The following is a 21,693-nucleotide window of genomic DNA, read 5'->3' on the forward strand; positions in this document are numbered from 1 at the left end:
ACGATAGGAGTGCAAAGTATAGGAAAGATAAACAAATGACCAAACAAATATACAAGTAAAACTTATCTATTTTTCATTTTACCAGGTAAAGCCCACTGAGCTATTAGCTTCGTTTACAGTAGTGACCTGGCCACAAATGATAGCTCAACGAAGTGGCTCATCATGTGAACATTTATAGCAGCCAAAAACTCTAAACAGTTGATTTTGATTCTGAATGTGGAGGGGAAAACTGGAAGACCCGGAGAAAAATCCACGCGACCACGGGAAGAACATGCAAACTCCAAATACAGTATACAAGCGTCAGGGTCGGGATCGAACTCACGAACTCCTGTATACCAGGCGAGGTAGTTAACATCTCGCCACCGTGGCACACACCCAGGATCTCGGCGTCGCTGGCTCGTTGCCTCCGCACGGTATTCCCCCTCTCGTGAGCCATGCGCCCCCCCCCCCGCACCCTTGACCTGTGACCTGGCCGGGTGGCCCACTCGGCTCGCTCCTCTGTGGGCACGGCTTCACCAGCACCACCCCCTCCCCCCCCTCCCCCGGGTCCCCTCCTCCACTGGCTGGAGATGGAAACAAAATTAAAAACGAGTTCAAATTGAAACACGAGGAGCAGTGCGAGATCGCTATTTGCAGCAGCTGATAAATTGTTCCGCCAGCGGTTCGTGCTAACCGCAAGCGCACTGGCTCTTAATAAAACGTGAGCACATTTTGGGTGCCGGGTAATGGCCGCGCAAACTGCATCGGCGAGGAAGTGTCATTCCCTAGGGAGCGCCACAAATCGCACTCCCCCCCCGCCACCCCCCAATGTCGTTAGCGGATGGCTAAGTGACATTGTCAGAAAGGTAAATCTTATCAGATTACACGCGCGTGTCCATTAGGCGTCACGCGCCGTTAAGCGACGTCGCACGAGTCAAGATGACGGCCTGTAGGGTGCTCCTCACAAACGTCGGTAGCATGTCGACTTTGAGGATTTTTGGAAATTTCGTTTAAATCAAAGGACATCGTCTGTGTCACAGACATCACGAGCAAACGTGAGAAGAGTGTTTGAGAATGTAACCTTAACGGCATCCTAATGCTTTGTGAGCAGTATTTTAAATGTCATGTAGCAAAACAATCTTAGCAAAATACTCATAACAGGAAAACAATATCAATGTAGCTCTTAACTGTGTGATCCATTGAGATGAGCCGTTCAATGTGGGCGCCGGGTGGCTAGATGTTTACTCCCTCGCCCTGGTATGGAGGAGTTCGTGGGTTCGATTCCGACCCTGACGCCTGCTGTATATTTAGAGTTTGCGTGTTCTCCCCGTGGTCGCGTGGATTTTCCTCTAGTTCCTTCAGTTATTCCCTCCACATTTAGAATCAACGTTCGTTTTTGAGTATTTGGCTGCTCTCAGTTTCCCCGTGATAAGCCACTTTTGTTGAGCGATAATTTGTGATAGCCAAGTCGCTTCTGAAAAACAGCTATGCAGCTCAGTGGGCCTTACCTGGTCAAATAAAAAATAGTTTGGTTATATAGACGGAATGTGCCTCCTTTTTACATCTGTGTGGTGGTTCAAAATGGTGCGGTTGCCACCAAACGGTGAGTCGGTGTAGAACGGGTCTTCACCACAGGTGGAAGAATCCAAATGGGTGAATTTCTCAAGAACAGTAACCGTGGCAACCCAGCCACACGTCTTGACAGTACAAAGGGGAAATACGTTCACATCACACCCGTCCAACCGTGATGACCTGCACTGCCTACCAATTAAATCAACGGATCGATTACAAGCTGTGCACATTCGTGTCCACACACACGAGTGCCTACACCAATCTGCTGGGCACGTGGTTTGCGCCGGTACTAACCCACCCACCCACCTTTCTAAATGTACTAACTTGTAGTAGTGATTGAAGAGCAATAGGGAGCGAGCGCCTGGGCAAATCGGTGAGTGCTGGACCCATCGATCAACCCGGCTGCCAAGCTGTGCCGCTGCCACGTCCGCGGCGTGCGTGTTGACGCTCGCCGGCTGTGGCTTCCCGCGGCTTCCCGCGGCTTCCCACGGCGCTAACGAGAGGTGGCGGCTGCCGCCCCCTCCAGGTGCTGCGCAGCGGCACGGGCTGCCCCCCCGCGTGCCTCAACGACGAGGCCGAGGGCCGCTCGCGCCGAGGGCCCACGGGGGCCGCCGCGGCGACGGCGGCGGCCGGAGGGGCGACCCGGGCCCAGAGCCTGCGGGCGGGGCCCGCCCAGGGCTCCCCGGCCCCCGCCACCCCCTCCAAGGCCCTGCCGGAGAAGGAGGTGACGCAGGACGCGCTCGTGGTGGGAGCCATCGAGAACGCCTTCCGCGAGATGGTGCCGCCCTCCCCCACACGCGCACGCACGCACGCACGCATCCCACACTCATACATGCACAGACACACCCCACAAAAGACAAAGCTCCCCCGTATAGCCTTAACAAACTGTAGGGGCAAGTGTTGTTAGCGAGCACCTATGAAGGCCAGCTCGGCACGCGAGAGGTTGGGTGGCCAGCACCATGCCCGACCGCCTTTGTCTCCCCAGTGGTGATGTTTAAACACTGCACCAGGTACTCATTTGAGGCTGAGTCGACCTAGGGGAGGCCCAGGACCAGTTCAAATAATCGTCACTGGTGTTGGCCGTGAGCATAAATTTAACCCGGGTTGCCAGGTTAGTAGCGCAATGCGCTACCCACTACACTACCGCTCCCCGTACACACACACACACATGCGCACACACACACACGCACACTCACCCCACACAAAGACAAAGATCCCCCGAATAGCGTTAACAGACCGTTGGGGTAAGTGCTGTTAGCGAGCACCAATGCAGGCCGCCACACACATCCGAAAGACAAAGAGAAACGCATGCCGCCCATACACACTCCTCACGTGCGCACACACACATGGCCTGCCACGCATTTAGAATGCAATCTTGTTATGTGTTTTGCGGATCATTGTGGGAAATGCAAATATAAGCAAAAATCCATCCCGTGCCTTCACATAGAAGTAAAATTAATCAGTAAAACGGCCGATTGGCCTTTTAGACCAATCCTGACCACCACCATGAGTTCACGCAGCACACCGTGGACCGATATTCAACCTGCTGAGTCTTATCAGAAGCGTCAGGCTGGTTAACCATCCTGCTCGGTTACCAGACTACCAGATCATATTGGCAAAAGGACTACAGAAAAGCCATAATCGTAGAGCGGTATGGGTAATTAGTTGTCTGCCTCTGTACAAATGTGTTTTTGTTATCAGATGTTTTGGTTTGTCTGCGTGAGCGTGTACTTGCTCACTGCGCTCTTGAGTCATTCGTAGGAACGGGACGATGCAGATCCCCAGCAGTTTGACGAATTCCCTCGATTCCTCCTCGCCGCGTCGTTGGCACCGCTTCTCTCTCCACATCACGTTTGCCAATTTTTATTCACCCCATGAAGCCTACGGTAACATTCGAATCTCGTTTACTTCCTAAGAGCACAAATCTCGTATTTAATGCTTCTAAGAATAGGTTTAACCCTTTCTGGCGATAAAACAGTTGTGTTAAGATGTTCAATACACCAAATAGAAACCATTTGCAAGGAATCCTGTCTGCTTAGACAACTTAAAAAATACCAGACCTCCCCCCCTGTTGTGTTGATAGCTGGTGTATAAGGCACAGGGCTGGGAAGAATGTATCATTGTAAAATGTAGATTTATTTTTTTACACTGTGGTGTGCAAGCCGCAGCTGCCTGCCCACCAAGAAGGCGCCCATTAGGTGGTTCTCATGTCACCAAGTGTGGCCTCGTGACAGGCCTGAGTCAACCATGACTGGAATTTGACAGGAGGACTTACATTGCTGGGATGGGTTTTCTGGTCGTCATTGACTGCCAGAGCGATTACGGTAAAGTCTGCAACCCCCCCCCCGCCCCTTCCAAGTACTGTGCACAGTGTGGTGACACACGGCGGGAGCTTGCGACATGCTGCGGTGTTTTCCCTGCCCTGATTACAACGCCTTCATCATTAGCAATGGGTGTGCAAAATGTGCCCTTCACTGACAGGTGTAGAATTTCTGGGCTATCCTTCAGGTTGCCACCTGCTGCTTCTGGCAGTGCCTCCACTGGACAGGAGATGTAACTGAGCGCTCCTTGGGAAGACTTGCTCCAGTGAGGAGATGTAACTGAGTACTCTTTGGGAAGACTTGCTCCAGTGAGGAGATGTAACTGAGCGCTCCTTGTGAAGACTTGCTCCAGTGAGGAGATGTAACTGAGCGCTCCTTGTGAAGACTTGCTCCAGTGAGGAGATGTAACTGAGCGCTCCTTGTGAAGACTTGCTCCAGTGAGAGATGTAACTGAGTGCTCCTTGTGAAGACTTGCTCCAGTGAGGAGATGTAACTGAGTGCTCTTTGGGAAGACTTGCTCCAGTGAGGAGATGTAACTGAGTGCTCTTTGGGAAGACTTGCTCCAGTGAGGAGATGTAACTGAGCGCTCCTTGTGAAGACTTGCTCCAGTGAGGAGATGTAACTGAGTGCTTCTTGGGAAGACTTGCTCCAGTGAGAGATGTAACTGAGTGCTCCTTGTGAAGACTTGCTCCAGTGAGAGATGTAACTGAGTGCTCCTTGGGAAGACTTGCTCCAGTGAGAGATGTAACTGAGTGCTCCTTGGGAAGACTTGCTCCAGTGAGGAGATGTAACTGAGTGCTCATTGTGAAGACTTGCTCCAGTGAGGAGATGTAACTGAGTGCTCCTTGTGAAGACTTGCTCCAGTGAGGAGATGTAACTGAGTGCTCCTTGGGAAGACTTGCTCCAGTGAGGAGATGTAACTGAGTGCTCCTTGGGAAGACTTGCTCCAGTGAGGAGATGTAACTGAGTGCTCCTTGGGAAGACTTGCTCCAGTGAGGAGATGTAACTGAGTGCTCCTTGTGAAGACTTGCTCCAGTTCCAGTGAGAGATGTAACTGAGTGCTCCTTGGGAAGATATGCTCCAGTGAGGAAATGTAACTGAGTGCTCCTTGGGAAGACTTGCTCCAGTGAGGAGATGTAACTGAGTGCTCATTGGGAGCTATGGTGATCTTATCGTAGACACTCATGACATGTGTTTTTTACGTGTAAAATAATTATTGTGCTAAGGTCAATCTTACGATCTGCAAGTTAGTTCATCCTCTGTCAATCTGTCGATCAATTTTTCTATGAATCACAATTCAATGGCACGAGTAATGTCATCAAATTAAAAATATAATACATTTTTTTAAATATCCACTTAGCCAGCGTGAGTGTCGGACATCAAATATCAACACGGATAATAAAAGTTCCAATGTCCTGTAATTTAATTTATAATTAGTGATAAACTCGGCAGATAATTATTGCATCACTGTAATTCAATTGCAAAACACACAAGCGTAATTTTCTTTTCTTCAGCTGAACATCACATTGTTAACTACATCACAGTGCGCGGTGCATTAAAAACACGCACGGCCTTCTCATCACGGGGCGTTGTAAATGATTCAAGAGGAATCACGGAGGTGACCGGGGAAGGGGGGGGGGGCGCAGGAATAACAATTCGCTGCCGTGGGGCTGTGTGGGGGCCTCTCAGGGGCTGGGACGCCAGGCAACGATGGATTACTGTGAGGGCAGAAATACTGCTGCCGCTACCGGTATTGTCTAATGGGCCGCGGCGGCTTCATTCCCTGCACTCGCGCCAAGTGCAGACACGTCTCTCGCTCTCTCGCTGTCGAGTTGCTGCCCACGGAATGGTTATGTCCGTGGCTCTTCTTTGTTGTATTAAAACGATTACACATTTTGCTTTGTCCTACCAGGTAAGGCCCACCAAACTATATCGTTATTTTTCAGAAGCGACCTGGCTATCACAAATGACAGCTCAGCGAAGAGCAGCCAAACACTCTAAACGTGTGTTTCTAAACGTGGAGGGAAAACACGCAGGAGCCGGAGAAAAATCCACGCGACCACGGGGAGAACATGCAAACTCCAAATTTACGGATTTCAAGGTCGGGATCAAACCCACAACCTCCTGTATACCAGGCGAGGTAGTTAACATCTTGCCACCATGTTACCCCATTGTGTTATGTTACTGAAGTTTTAGGTCATTTTGATTGAGATTGAAGGCAAATTATTGGTCATATAAAACTCACAGTTGTCCCAACCGCCGTGGCTGGAGTTGAGCTTGCCAGCAGCAGCATCGCCCACCCTGCTCCGATTCCTTCCTGCCTGGTCAACTCTCTCCGGTCCATGGCACAAATCCCACAATCAAAGTCTACCAACAGGGGCAGAGGCCCTAAAAACCAGGTCCACAGTCGTAGAATATTACAAATGGAATTTGTCACTCACATCGCCATGCCATTTGTGGCTTTTATTTGACGCAAGAACCTGAAAATGTCAGCTGTCTTGAGGATAGATAAATCGCTTGGTTGAGAAGTAGATATACGTCACACATCTGTGCATTCTGAGACATTTACACAAAACCGATCTAGCGTCATTCGCGAAAACGAAATCTTATGAAACTGAACAAACCCTAGCACGTGGAGGTGCAGCTAAATTAAGATGTTTTCAGCCAATTATTGTGGTCGCAAACCGGAGCACCCGGAGAAAACCCAGACATGGAGTGGGCAACGCAATCCGTAGAGAGTCGGAACAGATGGAGATTAGTCCACATTTGCTGTACCGCCTTGTCCTGGCAAGCCAGGGTATGACGTCTCGATGCCCACAGGGAAGGGAGTTTAGCAACGTTTGTGTGATCCGCCAACCCTTGCCACCTCCACAGTGATGGGCTGCAGGCGTGCGCCCACCGCCGTTTGTGTACTTTATAGTTTAACTTTGCACAATGTCTAAATCGGTGGTCACTCAGCCCATCATCGCTCTGGGTCAATAATTTGAATACCGCTTTGTGGAATGTCTGCAGTTGACTTTAGATAAACTGGCTTTTATATGTGTGTATGTTGAATTCGTTCGCACCGTACGTAACCAACTTTTATAATCGGAGGTGCGGGGGAAGGAGAACAAACTTCCTATGGCAAGAGTCTTTGCCATAGGAATGTGGATGATTGCTTTTTCAGAGCTACTGGTGAATATGAGTACCATCCTATGCTTGCTTGATGTAAGGTGTGGTGTCAGTGCAGTGGTACATAGGTGTCTGTGCGTGCGTGGGTATCTGCAAGGAGCGGTCGTGTAGTGGTTAGCACTCTGCGCTATGAACCTGTTGACCCGAGTTCGATTCCTGTTCCATTCCTGTTCGATACCAGTGACGATTATCTGAACCGGTCCTGGGCTTCCCCTAGGTCGACTCAGCCTCAAATGAGTACCTTGTGCAGTACGTAAACATCGGAACCGACAAAGGTGGCCGGGCGTGGTTCTGGCCACCGACCCCCTCGTGTGCCGTGTCGGCCTTCGTAGGTGCTACTCGCTAACAGCGCTTGCTGTCCGCCGGGGTGTTGTTTGTGCGCAGGACGTGCAGATCGAGCGAGAGAAGACCAAGTCCCACGTGCCGGGCGGCTGCACGGCGCTCACCGTGATGTTCATGCTGGGGAAGCTCTACGTGGCCAACGCCGGCGACAGCAGGTGGGGCCCTCCCGACCTCCTCATGGGCGTTGTCCATCAGCCATGGTGGCTAGGAGATGTTGACTACCTCGCCTCGTATGCAGGAGGTCGTGGGTTCGATCCCGAACCTGACGCCTGCTGCTGTATATTTGGAGTTTGTGTGTCTGTTTCTCCCCATGGTCGCGTGGATTTATAATCGACGTCATGCATTCAGAGTGTTTAGCTACAGCAGTATATGTGCACGTGATAAGCCACGTAGTTGAGCTATCATTTGTAATAGCCAGGTCGTTTCTGAAAAAGAGCTCAGTGGACCCTACCTGGTGAAATAAAAAATAGTTTCGTTTTAGTTTTAATCCACACGACGTAACGATCCACCCAGCGTCCGCACCCCAGGTGCCCACCCCATCGCTCCATCTCCCCGGTCGACGTCGTCTCGAATGCGGTCCGTTCATTGGCTGCCGCTCTGTTATTAATCTTGGCCAGCGACCCTTTGCGCTTCTCATAGGTCCATGCAGCCCTAAACGGGTGGCCGGTGTGGGTGTGGTCATGAGTATCCACGCTGTTTGTGTTGCCATCCCACTGCCCCTTCGCTGTCCAAAGAGGCGCTCGCTAACGCCGCTGTCCTGGACACCCTTTAAAGCGTAGTGGAGATCTGTTCCCTTCAATCGCGATTATCACGTAAAATCAAGTTGACCAGCCATAGGCAGCACATTGCTACGTGCCATAGGCAACTCTCACCTTTCATACCTCGCAGCGACTTTTGAGTGGCCATCGAACAAAGATGGTGGTCACCGCATCGAACGCTTTCAGATGCGCTTCTGCGGCCGTCTGGAACGCTCTTACGATATTCGGAAGCCACTTTTAAATCATCTCGATTGAAAACTAATTTCTTTCTAACTTATTTTGTGTTTAGTGCTGTTGTCATTACCCTGCACCTCCGATTAGCACGGTTGGCTACGTACGGTGCGAAATAAGTTCAACGCACACGCATGCATACCGTGCGCACAAGGTGAGAGGGACTGTGTGTACATTGATGTGTGAGAACGTGAGAACGTTCACGGTGAAGGAAAACATTCAGGGGCGGATATCAGTGACCGACCCAGTGCCCAACTACATTGCTTTAATTTGCATTGGTTCTCATTTTCAGTCTTGAGTCACTCGATCGCCCTCGGCGCTCGCTGTTCATGGATCGCCTCCCTTGGAGAGAAAACAAATTCCCCCTGGCAAATCCTCGCAGTGTGATCTCTTGCACTCGATCGGCTCGCACAGCGAAGGGGAATTGGTCATTAATTCGAATTAAGTGTCAATTTCCTGTTCCCAAGAACTCTGTCTTAGCCGAGTATTTTTAGCGGAAATTGGGATGAACCATTGGGATGAATCTCTCTGGCTGCGTCTTGCCTCATGCTTCTTATTTCCGCTGAATATTGATTTCAGACATACGCTGTCCGGCACAATACAAATCAGTGGTGTGGTAACATCATGAAGCGTAATGTAATTCAAGAAGAGACCCAGACATTTGCAGCAAATGTTACCCAAGCAAATATGAACAAACGCCTCGCTCCTTAACGCGTGGGTTTGAGAAGTTGTCATTCAACTCGCCGGTGAGGCTGAAACGAGGATAATTTCAGGCGCTTGTCCCCACGATCAATTACATTTTTCGGCTGTGTTGGGTGGTGGGAAGGGTCTTTAGACACAAATTCGGCCAGATCATTGCATGGCCGAACCAAAAAGTATCTCGTGAATCACTTTGGCCCTTTAGTGCGCAGGTCCTCTCTCCGCCAGCGGGAACTGAGACGGAGGCTCTGTAGGCCCCGCATTGTTCAGCACCAGCCAGGAAGTACAGCCCGTAGAGCGGCAGGCTTCCACACCTCCGATTAGCACGGTGGGCTACGTACGGTGCGGTAGAGGTTCAACATGCATACAAGTGTCGAGATGGGTACTGCAAGATCCGACCGTGTCCGTTGAGTGCTCGCTGAGCTGCATTGGCTCCCGGTTGCCGAACGAAGACATTATGAGGTCGCACTCATTGCAACACACAAAGTTCTTGTCACAAATGAACCACAACACCTCGCTGTTCTCTTCAAGGAGCATAAACCGCGAACTCTGGTCATCTTCGCAGCTGCTTTTGGTCTGTCATCGAATAAAGATGGTGACCAGATCGCGCGCTTTCAAATGCGCTTCTGTGGCCGTCTGGAACGCTCTTCCTTCCGATGTTAGGAAGCCACTGGAGCTATGCACTTTTCAATCTAGATTGAAAACCAATTTCTTTAGAAACTACGTTTTGCGTTTAGTTTGTTGTCCTTCCCCCACACCTCTGATTAGCGTGGTTAGCAACGTATAGTGCGAAAGAAGTTCAGCATACTATACATACATACTTCGGTTGATGAGAACGTGAGTTTGAATCCCCGATTATCCAGTGCAGCTCAGTTCCCAGCTCAGTTCCCATCGCAGCACTTCAAGCGCCGCTCGGCTCCGTGGGCTCGGCCTGCCTCCTCCATTCCTCTCACCCTCAACGTTCCCCCCCCCTACCTACCTCTGAAACCGGAGATAAGCGATCGTTGTATCAACAAAGTTTAATGACTCGTAGGTTAGCGCATGCTATGCCGACTTAAAATCTGATAAAAAATTGTTTCCTGCCATTTTTTTAAAAGAAAAAGTTGACTTCGGTGTTGGACGCCATTGACAACCTGAACCGTCACACGGCACAACTCGTACCGTCACGCAGCACAACGCTTACCGTCACGCGTCACAACCCGAAGCGTCACGCGGCAAACCTGAAAACACATGGGGAGTGCAGCACGGTGACAGCAGCAGCAGCATCACGACTGCGAGGGCTGTGCACGCGGCTGCGCTGTGCGCTTCTCTCTACTCGCCTTCACAGTCACGTGAGCTAATGCCACGCACATAAAAAGCGCCGCACACTTGGTTCCTCCCTCAGAACTCCGCAGCACGATTCTTCTGCGTTGTCCGTCGTGATTTCTGTAGAGTTCAACGTTGTTCATAGGTTGCTTTCCCTCAAATCACTGCCAAAGAAACCCACTGATATTTATTTTCAGTGGCCCATTTACAGTAACACAACACAAGCCTCTTGGCAGCTTTTTTTTTATGCATCACATTTCTCGGGTAACGAATCATAAAATTATTGGACTTGTCTGCAATAATGAAACATCTCATTTTCATTCTCGTGATGATTTTTAAACAATATATTTGTTTTCTGTGAGAAAAAAACTATGTTGGCTCGCCCCACCACGTGGTATGAACAAAAAGGACTCGTGCTCGCTTCATAGAGTAATTCAACATACCATCATTGGGTCATCGGTTCAAGTCCCAGTCAGGGCCTCATCATTCAGTCTTTTTATATTTCCTGGTGAAATCCATTGATGGAAGCCCCTTGTTGTCAAACGAAACTTTTGGATACAATATTCCAAGAATAATTAATTATATGTGCAAACAAAGTGTAAAACAGAAAGATGGAAATTAACAGGGATATAAAAGTGTGGCAAAAAACATTGCAATAATATTCTTGTTTAGATCAAAAGTCAAAGTGGTTTCCTGAGGTGATGGTCATCTCACATTTACTGGCCTGAGCCAGTGGTGTCAATTCCACACTCCAATGGCAGAGGCAAGATTATCCACAGGATGACCACTGTGCCGACTTCCCCACAAAAGAGGTCAGCATTTTATCGACCCCAGAGAGATGACGGGCTGAGTCAACCCCCAACCAGGATTGTGAACTCGCAATCTTCCAATTGTGTGCCTCTCTCTCCACCCACCTGGATGGTATGAATTATATATATATGATTCCTATATACAGTATATGAATCCTATATATACACACAAAGACAAAGATCGCTCGTCTAGCCTTAACAGACTGAAGGGGCAAGTGCTGTTAGCGAGCAGCACCTATGAAGGCCGGCACGGCAACACGAGGGCGTGGGTGGCCAGCACAACGCCCTGCCGCATTTGTCTCCCCATTGGTGATGTTTAGACACCGCACCAGGTAGTCATTTGAGGCTGACTCGACCTAGGGGAGGCCCAAGACCGGTTTATATAATCGTCACTGGTGCTGGCCGTTATCGGGAATTGAAGTGGGGTCACCGGGTTCGTAGTGCAGCGTGCTAACTACTGAGCCACCGCTCCCCATATATATGCACACATACATATACCACAAACCAATTTTACACATTACCGGTACATATACTATGCTAAAACGTTTGCAATTTAAATATGCAAATGTTCTGCATTGTCAGCTAATTCATTTTTTCAGCATTCACTTTCACAATTTCCAATTAACACTGCAGGCTGAAATCAGAGTTGACGAGGGTTGTACACGTGATAAGTGTAACGCAGAAGCAAACTCATTTCACGCAGCTGAAATATTTTACAAGACATTTCAGACTGTGCTCTCTCTGGGCCCGCACATACACCTCTGGTCGTGTGTCTGATAATTACAAGACTTTCTTGTGGATTGATTGAGAAACCGTATTTTAATTATGAATGAACCGGATGTGCGCCTGTGGATATACGCCGCAGTTAGGCAAGTGGCAGGCTGCATGTGGTGCGGTCTTCTTGTCGTACGGCTGCTGATGTAGATGCAAAGCAACGACTACAATTTCAGTCACGTGGTCAAACCCAGACAACCGCGATGTCTCCTTCGTGTTTGTGGATCGGGCGTTGCGTCGTTATACATTGCACGGTCTGCTCTGGATTACCACAGTCGCACACTGCTGTAGAGTTTTAAATTTTCTATTTGTGCATCAGGTATCCGCATCTGTTGCTATGGTTTGTGCAGTGGATGCGGTTTAGGGTGGACCATGAGCTTCATGGTAGATCAAACCCAAGGATATTCTGCGTTGAGGTGTGGTAAAGTGTGGATACTCCGACATCTGTCAAACTGGCCAACGTGGAAGAGTAGGCCAAAATACCCTGCGGAAGAGCTCTCAATAGCGCCTACTCATGGAGGCGCTTCTGCCAACAGCGAAGTGACCAGGCAGTTGCAGGGCTGCACCTCCCTGCGGGTCTGCTGTTGATGGTGGAGGAGTGGCACAGCTGATCTCGTCAAGGAGCATGAACCATCATCACGCGAACTCTGGTCATCCGCGCAGCAGCGGCAGCTTTTGGCTGGCTATCGAACAAATACAGTCACCACATCACACACTTTCAGATGCGCTGCTGCGGCTTGTCTGGAATGCGCTTCCTTCCGATATTAGGAAGCCACTGGAGCTATGCACTGTTTAAATAGTCTAGATTAAAAACTAATTTCTTTAGAATTGCTTTGTGTTTAGTTTGCTGTCCTTCCCCCAGCACCTCCTATTAGGATGGTTGGCTACGTACGGCGGGAAAGAAGGTCAACATGCATACATACATACATACCCATGGCTACCATCAGTGGCAAGTGATATTTGAACCTGCCCTGCGCACTGAAAAGGGTGCTAAAGGATGCTCAAACAACCTCCAAAACCAACACGGCTCCTCCCCACGGGGAGCAGCTCCTTCCAGCAGTTATCTGACGACGCAGGCCTCCGCGTCATCGCTCGTCGTTTATTCTGTTTGCCTGTTCCATGGGGTAGCTCGCAACATGTTTCTGTAGTGCCCACTTCAAAGGGAGAGAGGTCTTGGACGACTGAAACAAATGCGTATGCTTGCGAGGTTATCTTAGATCTCGTGTTCCGGCACAAGTGGCAACGCCACTGAGGACTCAGCAGGAGCCTGTGTTGTGCCGTTGCTCACTTTCTGTTTGTGATGTACGTTGAGCTGAGTCGTAAACGTTTAGCTGATCAATATATATGTTTAGTGCAGTATAGATGTTTAGTTGAGGTTTTTTTTATGAAGACAGGTCCAGGCATGGCAAATATTGAACTTGTATTTTTGATTGCTTTTTTACATGCATACACCATAGGTGTTAAAACTCATAGCATAGGCCCTGCAGAAAAAAATATTTATTTTTCTTACATTATCGTTGTACGTGTGTAATGGGTTCAATTGAGGCGCACACTCAACTTGGAGGCAACACTATTTATTAACACAACAACCAACGTGAATCTTGATTTGATCTTGATTTGAAGCTTTCGTGACTGCAGGAATCCATACTCTGGCTCTTTCGGTAAAGTCACGTAGGTAGAAAAAAAAATAACCAACGTGAACACTATTCATAAGGTGGTGACCACCGTTCCTAATTTAACTAACACTCGGGGAATGAATACTACATAACGTGACCAGGGCAGGTTAACGGGCTGCCTGGTCACAGACAAAGATCGGAGACTCGAGGACCGCTGATGGCGTTTTCATCCTGGGGTTGAACAGCCGCGCTTCTCTGTTCACACCCCGCTTATAACTGCTGCGACGTGGCTGGCCCCGCCCTCGGCCACGCCCCCCTTCCAGATCCTTCAGGAAGATCTGGGCCCCCAGCCACGTGACCCCCAAGCTCCCCCCTGGGGCCCCTCGCCCCCCTTTGTCCGGTCACGTGTCCTGTCGGGTTCACGCAGAGTGTCACGGCCTGACGCGACCTCCGTGACGCCCACCTACAGCACCCGTGCAGAGCCAACACAGTAGTAACGTCATATGTCCCTACGCTCGTACACTCCTGACACAGTAGTGATACACGTGTATAGAAACGGTAAATCATCAGCAGCCATGATCAATTCACTGTTGAATGTCGGCCCGACCCCAAGCTGTCAGAATCTTTCATGATCCAGCGATGTAATATTTCACTGCTGTCTCATCAGTCGGTCTTCTCAAATGCGTTGCATTTCTTGGCTGCTACTCAAGTCCTCACCATCACGTTATATTAAAACTTTCCCAGCGCTTGTGGTCCTGCTTAGCTAAAAAAAGGGGGGGAATGCCGTGCATTGATTGCCACGAATAATCACTGTCCGTGGCGATATCGTCTTTTGTGTAGGAAATTACTTTCTGCGCGGTAACAGATAACCCATGGGTTCTGCGAGATATTCTCTCGGTGTTTTCTCTCATAATTTCCTCCCAATCTCCGCTTCTCCCATTATCACGAGAATGACCTTTAGACTGCAGGCAACGGCTGCTGCAGCCGGAAAAAGAAAAACACGAAGCTCTACGTTCCAGCGCGCGTGCGTAGTCCATCCAACGTCCACTGTCGTGTTCCGCTAACTTTGTCCTTTGTGAAAAAATATTTTCCAAGGAAGATGTTTCATGCTTGTCCCCTTTGTAGAGATTATTAAGCCAAGGGCCAACCGTGACTGCCAACGAGCCAGCGCCATTCTAATTGGATGTTTTGATTGCAAAGTCTTTTGAAGGTTTTTGCTTTTGTTGATTAGGCGCCAAATGTGCAGCGCAGACGTCACATCGCTGGCATGAGCAAATTTAATTTTGTTGCAAATATGTTGGGCTCAATGAATGGACCGAATGTCTCAATTAATATGTTGGTAAATGCAGGGGAAATAACCGCGTGTCATTGACAGTAATTAAATGTCGAAAAGAAAATTCTAGTTGTGTGTGAAATGCAACTTTCTAATTATTGTTTTCAATCGGTTAATACTTCCATTCATAGTCTCTTGCTCCAAAGTTGGATGAACAATGTACGTGCATCCTCCCCCCGGGGTTGTCATCTTTTCCCTAATTGTATCCCTATTGTGTTGTCGGCAATATGTAAAAATGCATAGCTTTTTTTTGGTTATTTTTGAACCACTGCTAATGCAATGCCATAAAACAAAATTAGCCATTGTAATGTAAGCAGAATTCTATCACAGGCGGCGACGACAGGGGATTTTGATAACAGAATTCATTCATCCAGAATAATGCATTTGGCTGCCTTGCCCTTTGAAATGTTGCCGTGCCTGAAACTCTGCAGCAAGACAACCCATTTTTAGGCTTTGCCTTGATAACCTTTAAGAGAAAAGCACGAGGCATTTTCCCGTAGACCTGCAACGGCCTGTGCGAATATTACGCAGGTCAGGGCCACTATCAGCTGCGTCTGCATTCAACTGTAAATTGTTGAAACAAAAATATTAACACGAGAACTATAAGAATGCAAATGAGAGCTGTGTTTCCTTTACACAGAATTATAATTGGATGGTCGTTGTTGTTATTAACTGTCTAATCCCACTGGCAACCGCCCCAATCATCTCTTATTTCAAAGTCTTTTATCGACGGTGCAGATTCACGTACAGAGCAGGTTACACAATAAAGAATTAATGTGGTTTTAATTTACGTAATAAGTCGTACTTTACATGAAAGGTTTCCTGTTAATCCACGAATTGGTGGGTGAGCACAGGGCAGCTTCACGTTGGCAAGTCACGACTACACGGGCCTTCGTTATGCAAAGTCATTCCCGTCTCTCGGGAAATTAAAAGTTCAAGCAGTGAAATTCAAACCTTCCAAAGGGGTTTTCTCCATGCCGACAAAAACACAAGTGGCTGGGCATTATGCCTGTGTTGCCATGGATTTATTCAGCACTCTGTTTGTAATTACCCCCTGCGGCAATATCTCTCTCTGCAACGGCATTCGATCGCTCTCTGCAACGGCATTCGATCGCTCTCTGCTTGCTGCGCGTGTGATCTTTGTGCCACTGTGTGTGCGGCCGGGGAGATTCGGAGCGGCCGCCCCACGCTTTTGAACAGTTGACATTCAAAGCACAGACGGGAGTAAAGTTGTTGTAATGAATGATACTCACAAATGTGAAATCAATTTGCGGCTATATAACGTTGTTTAAAGAATAAGCCTAATGTAACTTTTAAGTTGGTGTAAGTTTTTTTTACCATTAATTTTCCGAAAGACTCTTGACTTTCCCCGTATAATTTGAAAATCCTAAATGCACATCAACTGGAGGTTCGTAATAGATTTTGGGGTCATCCCACGTAATGTTGTTAAGGCCCCCCCACCACCTGACACAGCCCAGGAGCACTGTGCGTGCGTTTTAACAACGCACTGATTGCAATGGCGTTGGCTCACCGGGGAGTGGGAGAATGAGCCTGGCCACATAACCGCACAACAGAATCATGATTTTAAGTTTGGTATCGTGATTTCAATTCACATTCATGAACATCAACTTCGACACTTTTACAGTTTACAGGAATGCAATGTTTTTTATATAGATACGGACTGGGGGTGGTGGCACACGTATGTACCCACGTACGTATGTTGAATTTCTTTCGCGCCGTACGTAGCCAACCGTGCAGTGGGGTGTGACATGATCATGATGTGGCAGCGCAGCAGGTGGGCTCGTCAACCCATCCGTGTGGGCCCCTCAGCCTTAGCCCCTCGTATGCTTTTGTGTTTATCTGCGTGCCCGAGTGTCCTCCCACGTGACACACACTCCCTCAACAGGTTTTGTCAAAATATCTCAAAACCAGATCTTCTTACGGACTTGGTGAGGCTTTCCTGGCTAAATGATATCCCAGTGTTACTAATGCATGTGCGCGTGTGTGTGTGCAATGTGCCGTTTCTCTGCTTTTTTTACTGTTGGGTTTTTTTTTCTGTTCCCTCGCTGCTCCCAGGGCAATAATTATCCGGGGAGGAGAGATCATCTCGATATCGTCAGAGTTCACCCCAGAGACGGAGCGACAGAGGCTGCAGTTTCTGGTGAGCGTCCTTCTTCGTGCATCGCTCTCCATCCTGCGCGCTACGATCATCATCGTGATTCGATTTCAATAGAGCCGCCTTCGTTTGCGCCGGGGCTTCTCAAACGTTTCAGAGGGCACCCCCCAGTGTCAGCTGACTGTGGCGGGGAGCACCTGCCCTGCCAGCGTTAGTCTGCCAGTGGGATGGCAGAGTGAGGCAGACATTCAGCTCGCATGTGTCAAAGGGGGCTGTCCGGAGAATAGCCCGGTCTTGGATTTTTTTGCAAATGATTGCGTCAGTGAAGCCTTTGCACCGTCTGAAGTTACTTCGTGGAGAATAATGAACTCATCATGCACGACGATATTTTTACTCCGAGCGGCAATCAAGTTCTCAGTACTCGCTGGCTGAGAAGTGAGAAGTCTTGGTCATTTATATATTTTTATCTTTAGTTTCATTGAAGGCTGGATGACAGGTGCTGCCATTACGGTGAAAATAACCTCTGTCACCTGTCCGCATTCTTTGGTCTCCATCAGGCAGGGCATTGTGAGAGCATACAAATCACTTGTTTGTTTGTGGTGGTTGTTTGTGGTGGATGTTTGTGGTGGTTGTTTGTGGTGGTTGTTTGTGGTGGATGTTTGTGGTGGTTGTTTGTGGTGGATGTTTGTGGTGGTTGTTTGTGGTGGTTGTTTGTGGTGGTTGTTTGTGGTGTTTGTTTGTGGTGTTTGTTTGTGGTGTTTGTTTGTGGTGGATGTTTGTGGTGGATGTTTGTGGTGGTTGTTTGTGGTGTTTGTTTGTGGTGTTTGTTTGTGGTGTTTGTTTGTGGTGGATGTTTGTGGTGGATGTTTGTGGTGGTTGTTTGTGGTGGTTGTTTGTGGTGGATGTTTGTGGTGGTTGTTTGTGGTGGATGTTTGTGGTGGATGTTTGTGGTGGTTGTTTGTGGTTGTTTGTGGTGTTTGTTTGTGGTGTTTGTTTGTGGTGTTTGTGGTGTTTGTGGTGTTTGTTTGTGGTGTTTGTTTGTGGTGTTTGTTTGTGGTGTTTGTTTGTGGTGTTTGTTTGTGGTGTTTGTGGTGTTTGTTTGTGGTGTTTGTGGTGGTTGTTTGTGGTGTTTGTGGTGGTTGTTTGTGGTGTTTGTTTGTGGTGTTTGTTTGTGGTGTTTGTTTGTGGTATTTGTTTGTGGTGTTTGTGGTGTTTGTGGTGTTTGTGGTGTTTGTTTGTGGTGTTTGTTTGTGGTGTTTGTTTGTGATGTTTGTTTATGGTGTTTGTTTGTGGTGTTTGTTTGTGGTGTTTGTGGTGTTTGTGGTGTTTGTGGTGTTTGTTTGTGGTGTTTGTTTGTGGTGTTTGTTTGTGATGTTTGTTTATGGTGTTTGTTTGTGGTATTTGTTTGTGGTGTTTGTGGTGTTTGTGGTGTTTGTTTGTGGTGGTTGTTTGTGGTGTTTGTTTGTGGTGTTTGTTTGTGGTGTTTGTTTGTGGTATTTGTTTGTGGTGTTTGTGGTGTTTGTGGTGTTTGTTTGTGGTGGTTGTTTGTGGTGTTTGTTTGTGGTGGTTGTTTGTGGTGTTTGTTTGTGGTGTTTGTTTGTGGTGTTTGTTTGTGGTGTTTGTGGTGTTTGTTTGTGGTGTTTGTGGTGTTTGTGGTGTTTGTTTGTGGTGTTTGTTTGTGGTGTTTGTGGTGTTTGTGGTGTTTGTGGTGGTTGTTTGTGGTGTTTGTTTGTGGTGTTTGTTTGTGGTGTTTGTTTGTGGTGTTTGTTTGTGGTGTTTGTTTGTGGCGTTTGTTTGTGGCGTTTGTTTGTGGCGTTTGTTTGTGGCGTTTGTTTGTGGCGTTTGTTTGTGGTGTTGTTTGTGGTGGTTGTTTGTGGTGTTTGTTTGTGGTGTTTGTTTGTGGTGTTTGTTTGTGGTGTTTGTTTGTGGTGTTTGTTTGTGGTGTTTGTGGTGTTTGTTTGTGGTGTTTGTTTGTGGTGTTTGTTTGTGGTGTTTGTTTGTGGTGTTGTTTGTGGTGGTTGTTTGTGGTGTTTGTTTGTGGTGTTTGTTTGTGGTGTTGTTTGTGGTGGTTGTTTGTGGTGTTTGTTTGTGGTGTTTGTTTGTGGTGTTTGTGGTGTTTGTTTGTGGTGTTGTTTGTGGTGGTTGTTTGTGGTGTTTGTTTGTGGTGGTTGTTTGTGGTGTTTGTTTGTGGTGTTTGTGGTGTTTGTTTGTGGTGGTTGTTTGTGGTGGTTGTTTGTGGTGGTTGTTTGTGGTGTTTGTTTGTGGTGTTTGTGGTGTTTGTGGTGTTTGTTTGTGGTGTTTGTGGTGTTTGTTTGTGGTGTTTGTTTGTGGTATTTGTTTGTGGTGTTTGTTTGTGGTGGTTGTTTGTGGTGGTTGTTTGTGGTGGTTGTTTGTGGTGTTTGTTTGTGGTGTTTGTGGTGTTTGTTTGTGGTGTTTGTTTGTGGTGTTTGTTTGTGGTGTTTGTTTGTGGTGTTTGTTTGTGGTGGTTGTTTGTGGTGTTTGTTTGTGGTGTTTGTTTGTGGTGTTTGTTTGTGGTGTTTGTTTGTGGTGGTTGTTTGTGGTGTTTGTTTGTGGTGTTCGTGGTGTTTGTTTGTGGTGTTTGTGGTGTTTGTTTGTGGTGTTTGTTTGTGGTGTTTGTTTGTGGTGTTTGTTTGTGGTGTTTGTTTGTGGTATTTGTTTGTGGTGTTCGTGGTGTTTGTTTGTGGTGTTTGTGGTGTTTGTTTGTGGTGTTTGTTTGTGGTGTTTGTTTGTTGTGGTGTTTGTGGTGTTTGTTTGTGGTGTTTGTTTGTGGTGTTTGTTTGTGGTGGTTGTTTGTGGTGGTTGTTTGTGGTGTTTGTTTGTGGTGGTTGTTTGTGGTGGTTGTTTGTGGTGGTTGTTTGTGGTGGTTGTTTGTGGTGTTTGTTTGTGGTGGTTGTTTGTGGTGGTTGTTTGTGGTGTTTGTTTGTGGTGTTTGTTTGTGGTGTTTGTTTGTGGTGGTTGTTTGTGGTGTTTGTTTGTGGTGTTTGTTTGTGGTGGTTGTTTGTGGTGGATGTTTGTGGTGGTTGTTTGTGGTGTTTGTTTGTGGTGGTTGTTTGTGGTGGTTGTTTGTGGTGTTTGTTTGTGGTGTTTGTTTGTGGTGTTTGTTTGTGGTGGTTGTTTGTGGTGGTTGTTTGTGGTGGTTGTTTGTGGTGGTTGTTTGTGGTGTTTGTTTGTGGTGTTTGTTTGTGGTGTTTGTTTGTGGTGGATGTTTGTGGTGTTTGTTTGTGGTGGTTGTTTGTGGTGGTTGTTTGTGGTGTTTGTTTGTGGTGTTTGTTTGTGGTGGTTGTTTGTGGTGGTTGTTTGTGGTGGTTGTTTGTGGTGGTTGTTTGTGGTGGTTGTTTGTGGTGTTTGTTTGTGGTGGTTGTTTGTGGTGGTTGTTTGTGGTGTTTGTTTGTGGTGGTTGTTTGTGGTGGTTGTTTGTTTGTGGTGGTTGTTTGTGGTGGTTGTTTGTTTGTGGTGGTTGTTTGTGGTGTTTGTTTGTGGTGGTTGTTTGTGGTGGTTGTTTGTGGTGGTTGTTTGTGGTGGTTGTTTGTGGTGTTTTTTTGTGGTGTTTGTTTGTGGTGTTTGTTTGTTTGTGGTGGTTGTTTGTGGTGGTTGTTTGTGGTGGTTGTTTGTGGTGTTTGTTTGTGGTGGTTGTTTGTGGTGTTTGTTTGTGGTGTTTGTTTGTTTGTGGTGGTTGTTTGTGGTGGTTGTTTGTGGTGTTTGTTTGTGGTGGTTGTTTGTGGTGTTTGTTTGTGGTGGTTGTTTGTGGTGGTTGTTTGTGGTGGTTGTTTGTGGTGGTTGTTTGTGGTGTTTGTTTGTGGTGGAGCGGTGGCGCAGCGGTTGGTTCGACCCAAGTTCGATTCCCACTCGCGGCCAACACCAGTGACAATTATACCTGGACTTGTCCTGGGCCTTCTCTCCTCGGTCGACTCAACCTCATATGAGTACCTGGTGCGGTGTGTAAACCTCGCCACTAGGGAGACAAAGGCAGCCCGGCGTGGTGTTGGCCACCCGTCCCCTCGTGTGCCGTGCCGGCCTTCAGTGGTGCTCGCTAACGGCACTTGCCCCAACAGTCTGTTAAGGCTATACATGGAATCTTTGCAAATAGTCTTCGTCTGAATTATTACAACCTTAAGCCAGACGTGTGCAGAGGTGACCCATTGAAATCCACGAAGCACAGTTTGATAGAATTTAGTCGTAATAATTGAGTATATTTGGTGTTCGCACGAGGCTATCGTCAAGGCACTATATTTTCATAGACATAGTCTGAAAATAGTTTTGCAAAAATGGGGCAATGTTTGCCGATGCGCGTGTTCCCAGTCGAGTCGTCTGCAGGTGAATATTCAAACGTGTTGGAGTTTTTCATCGCACAGGGGGAAATGGGCAACGGGGCCACCGCACTGCGCGTTTTTACATCGGGGGGGGCGACGAATTTGCCCGGTGACGACGGGTGGCGGCAAGGGACGTGGTATCGTAGCTTCATCGCGAGCTTCTTGGTGATTTTAAGTTGGGAACAAGCCCTGGGAAATGGGGACACTCCAAGGGGGAGGGTAAATGACTCGTTTTATCCGAGCAATGATGCACAGATAAACACAAACAAGAGAATACATTTCCACCTCGCTCCTCTTCTCCGTTGCAAAGTCGCGCGTCATGGGATGAATTGTCAT

General features: G+C 47.8%; 1 protein-coding gene across 1 annotated transcript in view; it reads left to right on the forward strand.

Annotated features, from left to right (window-relative positions):
* Nucleotides 1-21,693, forward strand: part of LOC144729276 (protein phosphatase 1H-like) — an 86,788-nt gene that overhangs the window by 36,134 nt on the left and 28,961 nt on the right. The window contains exons 4-6 of the mRNA XM_078609422.1: nucleotides 2,078-2,329; nucleotides 7,428-7,540; nucleotides 16,987-17,071. Of these exons, the coding sequence (XP_078465548.1) occupies nucleotides 2,078-2,329; nucleotides 7,428-7,540; nucleotides 16,987-17,071 (450 nt within the window). The remainder of the gene's footprint in view (nucleotides 1-2,077; nucleotides 2,330-7,427; nucleotides 7,541-16,986; nucleotides 17,072-21,693) is intronic.

Source organism: Lampetra planeri, chromosome 32, assembly GCF_965212315.1.
Source record: "Lampetra planeri chromosome 32, kcLamPlan1.2.h2, whole genome shotgun sequence".
Taxonomy (NCBI): domain Eukaryota; kingdom Metazoa; phylum Chordata; class Hyperoartia; order Petromyzontiformes; family Petromyzontidae; genus Lampetra; species Lampetra planeri.